Source organism: Pagrus major, chromosome 5 (genome assembly GCF_040436345.1).
Source record: "Pagrus major chromosome 5, Pma_NU_1.0".
NCBI classification, from domain to species: Eukaryota; Metazoa; Chordata; class Actinopteri; order Spariformes; family Sparidae; genus Pagrus; species Pagrus major.
In genome coordinates this window covers 10,712,014-10,726,371 of record NC_133219.1, presented here as the reverse complement: position 1 = coordinate 10,726,371, position 14,358 = coordinate 10,712,014, and the positions used below count along the sequence as shown (strand labels likewise).

Sequence of the window (14,358 nt, the reverse complement as noted above, 5' to 3'; positions counted from 1 at the left end):
TCTTCCATAACACATGATGAGAAGATTGATCTAGTAATTAATAAATCTGAACCACAGAGAAAGATTCTGCTCACAGTTTATGTTATCAAATGACCCTGGATGTTGGGGACATTGTAAGATTAGTCTTAAAGTTTGATAAAGGCCTCTTTATGAATCTGAAAATTCAATTATCTCAAATCAGCTCAACCATGAGAAGAGTGCAACCACGAACAATGTGATGTCAGTGAAAGCCCTCAACAGTGTTAAATAGATCAAATTCAATGGACACACGGAGAGACACCTGCACCTGGTCAGATTTCTCCCTCTGCGCTACCATATGTTCTAAACCAAGGCTTGTATGTTTCAGTGTATTGGCTATAAACTCTCTATGACACTTCAGCGTGGAGAGTTTTTTTGTGCATTTCTGACTGCACAGTGAAAGGACCATCATTGTCCGCTCACATTCTTTTCCTATCCTGCAAATGTGCCTGAATTGTACAAGCAGGCTGTGGAAACTGACTTTTGCTTTAGTGTCATAGTCAGCCGTAATCCCACTTTGTATTTAACTAACAGTCTTTAGACACAAGAACACACAGCTACAGTAATGATCTTTCCTTTCATTCCTCCACGCTACTGCCACAGTAATACTTTACCTGTCTTTGTGCTGCATATCAAATTAATGCTCTGTTAGACATCTGTGCAAAGAGCCATGAATGTTTTTTTTCCAGCAGAAAAACCTGATTTCGGATAGTTCAACCAGGGATTTCACTCAGTTAAACTAGCAGTAGAAAACCTTTTTGCTTCTACTAATCATTCTGAAGTAAATACTGATTGCACAGTGTAATGGCTGTAGAAAAATTACACCATATGTGTACAGACTGGTTCCCTATAAATCCCTATAGGTTGCATTATATGTGTTCCATCCGTACTAACAGGACTCGTTTCGAAAACCGGCATTTTATCTGCTAGATCATTAAGTAACAAAAGCTGCCTACTTATTAATGCAACCGGGTGTTTTGTTCTGCCTTTTCATATCACTGAGACAGGGGTTTTTGGTCGTGGTTCAGACAGTAACCAGGCTGCTGGCGGTGGCCGTGTTACTAATGTGGTCATTGTAACAGCAGCGCCTACAGTAAGACCACAAAGAAACACTGGGAGGGAGGAAAGTTGAACAGAGGTCATTTTGCGCTTGAAGTATTTATGCAGTTTCAGAATTGTTGATTGGATGTCTTCATTCAGGAGATCCACATTGAACTTTGTGGATTGATCAGGAGAAAGATACAGTAGCAAAGAGAGAGAGAGAGAGAGAGAGAGAGAAAGTAAAACAGAAAAACAAAAATATGGATTTAGTCTTTCAGCTTTTAATCATGATTTTATATTTCTACCTCTGGAGCACTGCTGCCAGTGTAAACAATATTACTAGTGTTTTTTTAAGCCTGTCAGTCATACAGGTTGCTCCTCTCTTTAAAATTATCCTGCGAGTGTCTGCACGCAGTCAGCATGAACAAAAATCAGAGCTTGTTTTCCCACCTTAAGAATAAGCCTTTTTTTCCTCCTTAATCTTTGTACAGTATGAACAACAACTTCAGCAGAATTGAAAATTTTATGAGAAGCAATATAATCCATCAAAGTAAACACCAAGCTTTAATTAGGTTTTGTCAAAGTTACTGTTTAACATTCATTTCATTGTTCCAGTGTTGTGCTCTCGCACTAAACTGTGCATTATGCTGCGCTCTGCTCTCTGTCATTCACCCGAGATCCACAGAAAGAAATGGAAAACCTCGTCAAGAAATAATCCCTCAAAAACAGACTGCTTTAAAAACTTTACTGTCACGTCTGTGTCTTCTTATTTTTGTCAGCTGGGACTGTATTTAATTTCAATCTGGCTTCATCATGAAGTTGGAATTCTAAAAGTGATGGAAGCGCAGGTAAAAGTGATCGGGGGACGTTTAAAATTCAAAGAAAAGGGCAAATTAAGTTGATGCTTTTGCTACTCCGACAGAGTGGGAATCACAAAGTATCACACAATTTGATACAATTGGGTTGTCTTCGAGGGAAGAAGCGTTAGAAGTTTTAGCCAGAAATGAAGGTATCGTGGGGACTAGGAATAAGGTGGATTGCAGGACAAACATCTAACAATACATCACGATATGTGTCTAACTGAAGAATACAAAATGCCCCTAAAAAAGGCAAAGTACAGGAATTACATATTGATTCAATGCATCTTGATGTCAGTCTCACAGAATTTGGCATAAACTGACACTGTATAAAAACGTGCATAAAGTCTTATCTTAGTGCCTCTTTACCACACACTGGGTCTCATTCATGAAACGTGAGCAGAACGAATTTGTGTGTAAACTGTTCGCAGACGGAAATTTACGTGCATCTCGCATTCATCAATATTTTAGTAGCTCCAATCTTTTCGTAGCTACTAACAAAATCTACACATGCTGCTGACCACGCGTAGTGCTTGTGTAAATTTAAGAATGCACATAAATAATGCTTGTCACTATTGGAAATTACAATTTAAATTCATATTGCGCTCTGTTATGTACACAATACGCAGATGCCTTTGAAACACGTGATATAGCCTAAACATATGATACAAATATAACACATTTAGTTAAAGTAGTTGGCAATTGGCAGGTTTAAGATCCAGATTAGGTTCGTGATTGTGAATTATCTATGTAAATCGACTCAATAGATTACACGTTCTTTCTACATGTTGAATGATGATAATAAAAATATAGGCTCCAGTGGAGGCATGTCGCTGTCTCCGCCAGGTATAATTCCTGACAGAGAGGTCTCCCCAGTTATCCCCGCGATGCGCTCGTCTGCAGGCGATAGCTGCGACTGTGAGCCTCCTCCTCCTGTGGCTGATATATTTCTTTTGTGTGAGGTTATGCGTTTCTTTGCCTCCAGTTTCATGTCAAACCATTTACGCTTCACCTCGGACATGGTTCTTTGGACTACAGAGACAATATTGACGGCATATGTCACCTCCCTCCAGGCCTTCGCTTTGCCTGTCCCTGTCACACCACTGCTAACAGATGAAAATACATTTTTTTTCTTAATTCCACTTCACCCAAAAGTATTTCTATCTCCGCTTCCGCAAAGTTCTTTTTTCTTTCTCTCCCTTTCTTCGTTTGCGCCATGACTGACAGGTCGACTGGATGCATATACACCTCCTTATATGGTGGTAATTGGCAATTCATGGGCGGGGATTTATGCTAATAGCTGATTACCGGGAGCGCGCTGTCACTTTACGATTGGATTGGCATTCACGATCATACACACGTGTTTACGATCAGATCTGAGTTTCCCGCGGTGTTCGTGAATCCGGAGTAGGTTTTTAGTAGCGTAGGCTTTTATGTGCAAATCTACGCACAAATTTACTAACGTTTCATGAATGAGACCCACTGACTGCAACTTGTCCGTGTTCGTGTAAAATAGCCACTAACTGGCAAAAGTCTGATTTGCCAGAAAGCAGAACAGCTTGGAGTCAAAATATTTGAAGGAAGGATACAACTACTATAGCTCTTACTCTGACTGACCTGTTGGCATTGAGATTGAGTTTCTCCTCTGTGTCTTTGAGAAACTGATCAAAGTCCATCTCACTGGAAAGCCCGGGAACCATCAGCTCCACAAAGGCATGGTCATCAGGAAAATCCCCCGGCCACTCCATACCGCCCTGCATGAAGAAGGAACCAGACAGAGAAAGAGAGAGGGGGGCCTTAGTGTGTAACATCAGAAACACTACGCGTGACACGTACAGTACCAGTTCATAAAACTAAATAATGAGAAAGACAGCATTGGTGTCAGGATTAAATCAACAATTTACGATGACACCAAATAACAGAGATCTGGAGTGTTGTATCATCACAGCTGTCTGTCAAGAATTGAACACACATGCACACACTCGCAGTCATGTGTCTATAATAATTTGAAATTTCCTCAAACGGGAGTCTTATTAGGAGCCACAAATCAATTGCACCTGAAACACCTGAAAAAAGGGAAGCTTATCATCAACAAAAACTGTTTCTTCCAGTTCCCCTCCTCTTTCCTCAGAAAGTCATTTGGAGAAGGAGGACCTCCCCTGATCAAAATGCATTGCCTCAGCCTCTAACCACTTCCACCTACTGACACTACAGTGAGTTAACACTGCAAAAAAAAAAAAAAAAAAGAGAGACCAAATAAATAAACAATGAGGTGAGATGCTCTTCAGTCAAGGCTTTAAATAAACAACTCATCTCCTCACGTCTGTGGCAGAACAGAGGGCCACCCCCCCAACCCCGTGGTGCTTAACGCTCATGCTAACAGCCAATCCCACGCCGGTGCTGCGTTGCTGGGTCTCATATCAACATTGTCATCAACGCGAGTCAAGTGGAAGGTAATGGAGAGTGTCTGTGTCAATTTGGCTTTCTCACACTCCCCCTCTCGCCCCTTTCCTCGTCATCTGCTCTGATTTTAATAATCCCTGTCAAACTCCAAACAGCTCCCCGCACTGCGCTCCGCTTCTTCGCTGCTGCATACAGTCTATGCCACTCTCCCTGACAGGGCAGACAGGAAGCTCAACATTCATTTAGCCTGCACAAAGGGAGGCCTGTCCAGCTGGACAAATATTATTTTCCTCCGCTGACAGCCTCACCAGTTAAGCTTGTCCTTTATTATTTCTCCCTCTCTTCTTCTCCCTTACTGTTTCCCCTCATCATCACGCTCCCTCAGCGCCACTGTCTGAGAAGGGGTCTATACACTGAAAGAGGAGAAGATTTTAAATCCATGGATTAGGAACTGAACATTGTAATTATATGAGCCAGACAGTGTGCGAGCATGTGATTTTGAATGGTGTCTGTTTATATATAATGTCTTCAACGCCATACTTCTCTTTATGTGTATGAAAGAGGGACAAACAGATGGACAGAAGGTCTGAATGTGTACACTGTTTGTCTGCTGGGTGTCTACCTCCTGGTCTGCCAACATATCATCTGTTATCTTAAGCATGAGTGTGTACATGTAAGTGTGAGTGTGTCAGGATTCTCCAAGCAGCACACAGGGCCTCATTAGTACTAGACTTTAAATCATCTGGTCTCCATTGTCTTGTCATTAGCTCTTTACAAAGCAGATGTTGGAGGAGCCCCTGTGTGTTTCACTGTGTTGCAGCAGGGACAAGTGGGCCAGGCGCTGAGACGCTGCCTGCCTGAGACATCGACTCCACAGCTATTAAAACAGGGGAAGGAACACAATCTCTCCCCCCCCCCCCCCTCTCTCACACACACACACACACACACACACACACACACACACACACACACACACACTCACACACACACACACACACAAACACACATCACTGTCCTATCTCTCTTGCTGCTGCCTGTCTACCCCAGCTAGGCTAACACAGGCCCATTTACAGTAATGAGTTTGTCCTGAAATATTTAGCAGCGCGTCCCCCAGGCCGCCGCTTTAAAGCCACTTAGAGCATGTCAAGTTAAAGTCAACATTATTTTAAAGGGTGTACCTAACAGTCTGCTGTAAAGGGAACATAATAAATTAAATAGGTGCATATTCTCAGATCACAACGCTGCTGAGAACTATCTCATGCATGCCCAGGGGGAGCATGGCTTCACCGTGAAACCATGTGGTCTTGCTTCACTGTGCTTCCTTTGACTGATTTTCTTCTTTACAATAAGTCCTGTCTGCTTAGTGATGGGCTCTAGTCTCATCAGGTTTGATGTTGTGACGTTTCTGCTCAATTTAGGAGGCACTAATCTTGTTAAAATATATTGGTCAATTCTTTTCTTTACCACAGGGAAATATGTGGATATAATATGTTCTTAAAATATGTTGTGTAAGACTGCTCAGAAATTGCGGCGCAACAACTTGGCATCATCATAACAAATGCCTATGTGATTAGCCTACACTGAGGGAATGAATAATACATGACTTAATCCTGATATTACTTGTCATTGCTGTTGAGCAGAATAATCATCATCGTTCAACAGTATTAAAGTAGCCTGAGCAATGAGTCAATTACAAATGTTGAAAAACCAGACAATATTGTCATACAGGCACAGATCACATTGTGTAGCTTATTGCATCAAAACTGTCATGATTTCAGTGAACTTAAATACTCCTATCCTAAGGATGCATTTACTGTAGGAGAACTACAACAACCTCACAAAAAACAAAGGTTGCATGGTTGCATTTGATAACAGCACAGGCAACGAAAAATCTGTCAAGAACAAAGTAAATAAATGAACCCATCGTAAGTTGTCAATAAGGCTGCAACGAAAAAGTTTTGCATTATTAACAGCTCCATAATAGGTGATCAGTCTTTTAGCGTGTGAAATGTCAGATAATAGTGAAAAATACTCATCTGAATTTAGCAGACCCTTGAGTGAAATCGTTTAACCTCTTGTTTTTTTAACCAAGCAATGGTCTTAAACCCAAAGGTATTCAATTTACAATTATGCAACAGAAGACAACAAAAAATCATCCCATTTGAGAAGCTGGAGCCAGAAAATGTTTGCTATTTTTTCATCATTTATGACTTCACTGATTAATCAATGAATAATTAGTTGATCATGTTTGTGAGCCAGATAATAAACGATCAAATAATCATATATTAAGCTTAAGTTAACATCTTACATCTTATCACTGTCTTTTATATTACTTTCTGGTCTTGACCACAACTATATGTTGATTCAAAGTGGGAATCACAGAGTAACTCATGACACAACACAATTCACAATAGTATCACGATACAGCGATTCTGCAGTATCGTACAGAAAAAGGCAAAGTGTGTGAATTATTCGCTGCATTCTGGTGTCAGTTTCACAGAAATTGACATTACTGAGATTAAACAATGTATAAAAGTCCATGTGTGCCATCACTTCAATGTGAAACAACCATAATGTGGCGAAAGGCAGAGTCGAGTAAAATGTTTAAAAGGATACAATGCATACCTTTTTACTAAAATATCTGAAATCTGTGTAAAGTTAGTTTACAAAAGTTTATAGTCAAAGGAGCTATGAAGTAGGAACTCTGTTAATCAAATTGTCAGGGGAATCTGTTTAGAGCGCCTGCAAGTTTTTAATAAAAATATCAGTATTTTCTGCCAGTGTATCAATAATTGAACTACAAGAAAAAGCGATACGACATATATTGTCATGTCTATATTTTGTCCCAGGCCTTTGTGATAGATGTAAGCAAAAACATCACTGAGAGTGTGCAGATGTTTGGCCATGTGACATCACTTAGTGAGACACAGCAAGAACTGCTCAATCAGATGTTTCAGTGTCAAATAATAATAATAATAATAATAATAATAATAATAATAATAATAATAATAATAATAATAATATTCTGTAAAGACATGTTTTGTCCAACCAGTAGACTAACGCCCATACATATTCAGTTGACAATAATATGCAAGTAATGGAGAGAAGAGCCCAATAACCAATTTAAGAGGCTGTGAATATTTGTTTTTTTTTATTACTTAACACTTCTGTACTGGTGCTTGGTTATATCACTAATTGCTGATTGATTTTTTTTAATAGTCTTTTCCAGTGTACTCTGATGTAAGCTATAAACATATATAAGGGGGGTGGGGGGAGTACCTTGGACAGTGAAAGCAGAGCTGTGTCGACCTGCTAGTTCACAGCATGCGGTCAGCAAGTACTGCAGAAAAGCATCACTACAGCACTTGTGCCGATATTGACGCCTCCATCTTTTACAACACTTTGTGGCACATAAACATACAACTTACCTTTTACCAGCTCCTTTATATTCTCCTTTTCTCTCGATTCAATGTTAGTCCATTACAGGTCGGGAAAACATGACCAGCGTCATTTGCCGTCACTTATTGCTGACATTTGTCTACGAAAGCCTCTTATAACTGTAATAAAACGATGAAAACAGTTCAACGTATAATATATTGATGTGACTGTGATGGGAAGCTTATCTGTCGTTGTCACTGAACGTTACTGAACATTGCGCTGAGTAGTTTTGTCAATAGCCGCGCGGTTTCATAAGCAGCCTCACTGTTCGAATGATATCATTGTTATCGATCGATCAAATGATCCCGTTAATCAATCAGTGCTGTGTGATATCCATTTATTTGGGTTATTTCCGGGGACAGAAAGCGTCCGTGACAACAACCCGGAAGTAGCTCTATGAAAACTTCCGCTTCTTGGGAGAGTCCAACTGACGACGAAAACCAAGGGGGGAAGAAACTAATGGTGACGAATATATACGTGAGGTTTTCTAATAGTAGAGAATACTTGACGTGACACGTATTTTTAACACACTTTAACGTCTTCTTTTGAAGAAAAAGTCGTTTAAAACGTTGCTAATGTGTAAAGGAAATAATACTAAATTAATGACCTCCCCTCCGCAGAATAGTTAGCTACGCCGTGATGCTGTCAACACATGGCAGTTGGGCGGTGAACTCACGAGAGGATCTACAACTATCATCCGTTTACTCACGCTAATTAGAAAAGTCGACATGTATGTCTGTTCGCGAAGTGTGGTAGCATATTGTTAGAGGAGAGTCGCTGAACATTGTGAAAGTCACTGCTCACGTTATTAGATGTCGGTGTCAGGGTCAGAGTTAGAGTTTTGGCGCGCCTGTACGTAACTGGGAAAACAGAGTCATCATCGGTGGTATGAGACAGGTACCAACTGTTTTTAAGACAAGTGCATGAAATATAAATACTTGTGAAGGACATGTTGAACGAAACGCAGATTTGTTGGTGATCTAGTCAACTCTGAGACTGTACAAGTGCAAGTAGTGGGTTTTTATTATTCCCCCAAGCAACCTGCTGTGTGATTTAGGCAATACAAACGCCCAACCCACAAACATGGATCTAATGTGTGTACTGTACGTAGAATTGACATTTGACAGACTTCATTCTTCATTTTCCTCGTCAGGATGGCGAGCTGCACCCATGTTTTCCAGATCTCGGGGATCAAGAACCGTGAGAAGAAGAGAGTCTTGGTTCAGGGAATCCAACAGCTGGGTGGAAAATACATAGGTGGCTCAGTGAGTAGAGATCCCTCAAGATGCACCTCAACCAAGGCTATTAACCATTATGATAGATAGGTCTGCATCTAACGATTGTTCAGTCAATGACACGTCAAATAAACTTCCTGTGACCTGTCAATGGCAGCTGCTTCCTGTGAAAGCATTGCATTGTATTGCCAAGTTTACATAAGGAAGTAAATAAGACAATGGGGCTATGAAAATATTGTGGTCCTTCTTGTTTGTGTTTCTTGAAAAACACACAGAAAACATTGCCTCTGGCTGTCAGCAGTTCCTGTTTCTGTTAGCTCCTGTCAGATAGAGGTGTTCACACTGTGAGAGACTATGTGCTTGATACTGTAGTTGAAGTACTCCCTGATGAACTACTGGTATCATTTTTTTCTAATGTATGATTACATAGTAAACATTTGGAAAGATAGTCTACCATACCAGTTGAAGGACATTCCTCCCTCCAAAACAGCACAAAACAGTGTGTGCATTCCTCCCTACAAAACAGAGTCTTGCAGGGAGTGTTGAGGCATGGGACAATATTGAAATTCCACGTCACCATTACCCTGGGCAAAATAAACTTGATTCACAACATTATCCAGATAATAATAGTAATTGTTGAGAAAGAAATATTTATATTGCATCACAGAGAGGACACAAACAAACTGGTAGCAGAAAAGACCTGGATGGTGGCCACAAAAGACGAGAGTGCGATTGGTGACAAACTTTTTTGATATTGGAATGACTTTAAAGATGTCAGCGTCCCTGTGTTGCAATTCAGAATAAATCAGGAAATTGGTTGGACTGTTTGTCAGCGAGCTTGACAGTTTTTTAAGTCACTCATGTGAGGTTATTCACAAGTATCCTGATAATGGAAATTCACCATGATCAACTTATCCTACGTGTTTCTTTTTATCCCAATCCGCGATAAATGTTACAATCCCTAGTAGATAAAGTCATGAATTGCAGTTTTAATCTCACAGGATTTATTGTGTTATTTTATATAAAATTCTGTTATTCAAATTAATGATTTCAAGCAAACTGTAATAACATCTAAGTGTTTATTTTGCACAGTCTGAAGAGTTTTTCCTCTCATTACAAATAACGGAGGAACACAATTATTTTCCATGAGCATTAGTTGAATGATTTGATTTTGATTTGAACCATTTTAATAATTTGTTTATAATACATGATAACCATGGTCTTGTTTTATGCCGTCTGTTATTATTTGTTACATGTACATACACTGATGCTGTTATCATCTATCATCCAGGTCTATCAGCACAGCAGCACCCATCTCATAATCCCTCAGGTTTTGTCCAGCGAGAAGTTTTTGGCAGCCTGTGCTGCAGGTCAGTCACCATTATTAATATACTGATGATGGTGAATTTCAGAAAATAATTCATATCTAATCTCCCTTCCAACACTTCACTTCACAGTCCCAAGACTGACACAACACCATTGTTCTCTCTTTCATTTGACCAGGAAAGTGGGTTGTGACTCCAGACTATGTGTTGGACAGTGTCGAGAATGGTTCCTGGCTTGCAGAAGGACCCTATGAAATTTCCATTTCCACATGTGCCACATCTGCCTTTTACCCTGTCAGGCAGTGGAGGGAGAAGGTGATCAGTGGGAGGATAAAAGGGGCCTTCCAGGGCTGGAGGGTTCTCCTCATGGTCCAAGAGCCCACCCGCAGGGCCATGTTCAAACGGTGAGGAGTCACACAAAAATCCTTTATCATTACTCACAACAATCCATCCCTGTGCGTATAAAATTTCACATGATTCTAAAAGAATCACACCTTAATCTTTCCCAGGCTCCTAAAAGCAGGCAGGGCCAAAGTATACCGCTGCCCTCCTCCCTCTCATGCCTCTGTCACGCATGTCATGGCTAAACCCATCACAGATGACTCAAAATCCCACAATGCTCCTTGCTATCCTGTAAGCCACATTGTCCAGCACCTCTTTGGGGTAAGTCAGACTAATTTATTTAAATGATATTCACTGATTAATTATCAGCAAAGGTGGAGGAAGTAGTCACATCCTTTAGTTAAGTAAAATGCCTGAAATTTAGCAGTTTATTTGTCAAACAATTGACCCATAAAGGAACATTTAATCCTATAGTTTGTGAAAAAAAAATCTCCTTACCTTGAATTTGTACTAAGGTACAACACTTGAGTAAATGCACTTGGTTACATTCCACCACTGAGTATCAGGCTTCATCATGTTCTTCTCATCTAATTTTTTATTATTAAACCTGGTCCTCTTAAAATGTGCAGTCAGTCCTGAAGTCTTCCAAGGCTTTTATTTTGCATCTGATTGGTTACTTACTATTGCTTTAACAATGTATATTAAAGCTTTTTCAGATGGAGGAATATCAGCCTGAAAAAATGTTTAAAGGTCTAAATAATTTTTTTCTTGGCAGAGCAATTGTGCAGATATGAAGTTCAACATGACTGATGATCATCCAGCTGAGACGAAGAAGGCCAGTTTTATTGATGTTGACTTCTCTAAGCTGGAGGCAGAGCTCAGGGAATATGTCATCAAACAAGAGGTGTGTGTGTGTGTGTGTGTTTGTGGTTTGTTGCAGAGAAGCACTGAAGCGTAGTTTCTTTTAGACGGTCTGCATTCTGTGCGCTTGAATGACCTATTTTGGCTGTGTTGTATGTATTTGACATTGTTAATGGGGTCTTTTGCTGTAGGGCCGACCGAGACTGCGCTTCCTTGAATTTCTGGGTTACCATGACCCGCACCGTCCGCAGTCCCAGGTAGATATGCATACACACACACCAACACACACCCTTGATAAGTTCTTTTTATCTCTAAAATAACTATGTGTTTCATCAAGAAGATCAGGTCATTCAATTTCCTTTATGTCATACATTTCAATGGAAAGTGACATCTAGAGCAAGGGCGCTTCATACTCAGGTCACCAATTTAACCACCACTGTCAGCTGATCTGAGAGTTGTGATTGGCAGGCCTATTAACAATACTCTCCACTGTCCTGTCCATACCTTACCCAAGTGATTCTCCATCAGATTGCTATTATAAGTGCTCATGTATTTCCATTCTCTACTCTCTGAATCCAGATGCTATTTGGCAATAACAGACAGTCAGAAATGACCCCCAGGAACCTGTGATGCCCATTCACTTCCTATTTCCATTACCCTTCTGCCCTTGCTTTTTTCTCCTCTTTCGCCCGTCCGTCTCTTTGAGTGCAGTGTTTTCTTCTCCTTTTTTCGTATACCTCTTTCATTTCATCATTGTTCTTTTATTCCTCCAGGCAACAGAAACAGACTTCAGCAATGTTGGTAGTATGATAGAGTGCGGGCTCTTCATTGAAGCCTTGGACTCAATCAGAAGTGCTCTGTTCCCTGGCCTGCTTCCACCAGTGCCGTACCTGGTCTCACTCCTAGAATACGCACAGCAGGTAGGACCAGAATTACCGGATTGTAAAAGCACCCACCTGCTGCTGCATTAGCCTCAGGGTCTGCATGAAACTGTAACATGTTTCATTACCTTTTTCCGAAATGGTGGATTGTCAATCTTTAATGCACAGCCAAATTTCTAATCCAAACCATTCAAACTTCACTATTCACTATCTTATTTTCTTCCTATTTTCTTTCTTATCATTATCTCACAGGGAAATGCCACGTCCGTCTTCCTGAGAAATTTGCAACACGTCATGTACAACCTGCTCATTACCAACCCTCCCTGGCTGGCTCCCAGCACACTGAAAAGATATTATACCCAAGTGCTGCAGTGTCCTCGGTGTAAGGCGGGCCTGTGGCCTTTTCTAGAGACATCCATCAGGTATAGATAATATACATATCTATATATCTATAATATATACCTCATATATCTATATATATATCTATATATACATGTGTGATATATATATGTATATATATATATATATATATATAGATAGATAGATAGATATATAGATATATATATATATATATATATAGATAGATATATATATAGATAGATATATATATATATATATATATATATATAGATATATATATATATAGATATATATATATATATAGATATATATATATATATATATATATATATATAAGGAAACAAACACTTAAAACCTATTTTTATTTTACAATAAAAGTAACCACATTATGTAATTAGTTAGCAAAAATGGAAAATAATATGCTCTTATATTTACTCTTTCTCTCTGTGCATGTATTCCTTCAGTTACTGCCTGTCCAGTGAGGTCACTTGTCACCCGCTCCCTGGACCTGCTCTGCCAACGCTGGTACAATTTCATACTGACCTCCTGGCATTTATCCTCAAGCTCTTCCAGGGGGAACTCCACTCTCTCACCACCTGGTAACAACCTAAATACTGTATATACAGTGTAGGAGATGGGGCAGACTCTTTTTGTTTGTTTTAAACGTTCTGTTCTTCAACAAAGACTGTGATTGTTCTTGCACTGACAGACGTTTGGAGGGATTTTCCCAATAGATATGAGTTAATCTGTTCCAGAAATTCTTAACAGATTGCTTTATTTTAGCTGGTGTGTGCTGCAGGTGTTGGCACACATTCATTTGAATTCACAACATGTGCATTTTTGTGCATTTTTGTGCATTTGAAAAGCCTCAAGTAACATATTTACTCATCTGTACATAATATTGACTTCAAATCTGATTTCATTTTAATTTGTTAAATTCATGCCATTCCTTTCTAACAATAAATGATTGAATTTGCAACATTAGATGGTCTATTCTTCCTTTAGTAACCCCTGTCTTCCTCTGCCTCTCTCTGGCTCAGGGATTTTCTGCTGCCTGAGGGAACAGGAGTCTGTCACGGTTCAGCTTCAGGATCTTTGCTGTACGGAACCTTCTGGACTGTGTGGGAGCGCTCAACGCTGTTGTCCCGAGCTGTGAAACAACTAACCCAGCTCTTGGTACAGGCTGCCATTGAGGTAAATACTGTGGGACTTATGGTGTGTTACATCACCCAACAAAACAGCAAGTTGGGTCACATTTGTAATCTGAGCAGAAAAAAAAAATTTGTTACACCTTCTCTCAGAGCTTGCTAAGTCCATACTGTGATGTTGTTTGTCACTGAAGGACTACGCCGAGGGGGGTGAGAAGCAGAAGCTGCATTTGGCGGACACCCTGCTGGACCTCCTGTCCGTGTTGGTGGAGTTCTGGTGCCAGCAGCACTTCAAGCTGAACCAGAACCTGGTGGAAAAGGGCCTAAAAGACCTTGCAGAGCACTTTGCTGTTATCAGCCAGGGTAAGGATTTAAAAAAGCATGAATATCGCAGTTTTTGTTATGTGTGAATGTTGGCCTTAGGTTCATAGCTGTGCCTATTTTTGAGT

General features: G+C 40.1%; 2 protein-coding genes across 2 annotated transcripts in view; one reads left to right on the top strand and one right to left on the bottom strand.

Annotated features, from left to right (window-relative positions):
* Nucleotides 1-3,664, bottom strand: part of kiaa0825 (KIAA0825 ortholog) — a 127,545-nt gene extending 123,881 nt beyond the window's left edge. Inside the window, exon 1 of the mRNA XM_073466732.1 lies at nt 3,534-3,664. Within this exon, the coding sequence (XP_073322833.1) occupies nt 3,534-3,664 (131 nt within the window). The remainder of the gene's footprint in view (nt 1-3,533) is intronic.
* A 4,797-nt stretch (nt 3,665-8,461) lies between these two features.
* Nucleotides 8,462-14,358, top strand: part of slf1 (SMC5-SMC6 complex localization factor 1) — a 37,333-nt gene continuing 31,436 nt past the window's right edge. The window contains exons 1-12 of the mRNA XM_073466409.1: nt 8,462-8,654; nt 8,911-9,022; nt 10,284-10,362; nt 10,496-10,721; nt 10,827-10,980; nt 11,435-11,563; nt 11,712-11,777; nt 12,294-12,440; nt 12,654-12,823; nt 13,226-13,360; nt 13,802-13,955; nt 14,104-14,272. Coding sequence (XP_073322510.1) covers nt 8,912-9,022; nt 10,284-10,362; nt 10,496-10,721; nt 10,827-10,980; nt 11,435-11,563; nt 11,712-11,777; nt 12,294-12,440; nt 12,654-12,823; nt 13,226-13,360; nt 13,802-13,955; nt 14,104-14,272 — 1,540 coding nt within the window. The 5' untranslated portion in view covers nt 8,462-8,654; nt 8,911. The remainder of the gene's footprint in view (nt 8,655-8,910; nt 9,023-10,283; nt 10,363-10,495; nt 10,722-10,826; nt 10,981-11,434; nt 11,564-11,711; nt 11,778-12,293; nt 12,441-12,653; nt 12,824-13,225; nt 13,361-13,801; nt 13,956-14,103; nt 14,273-14,358) is intronic.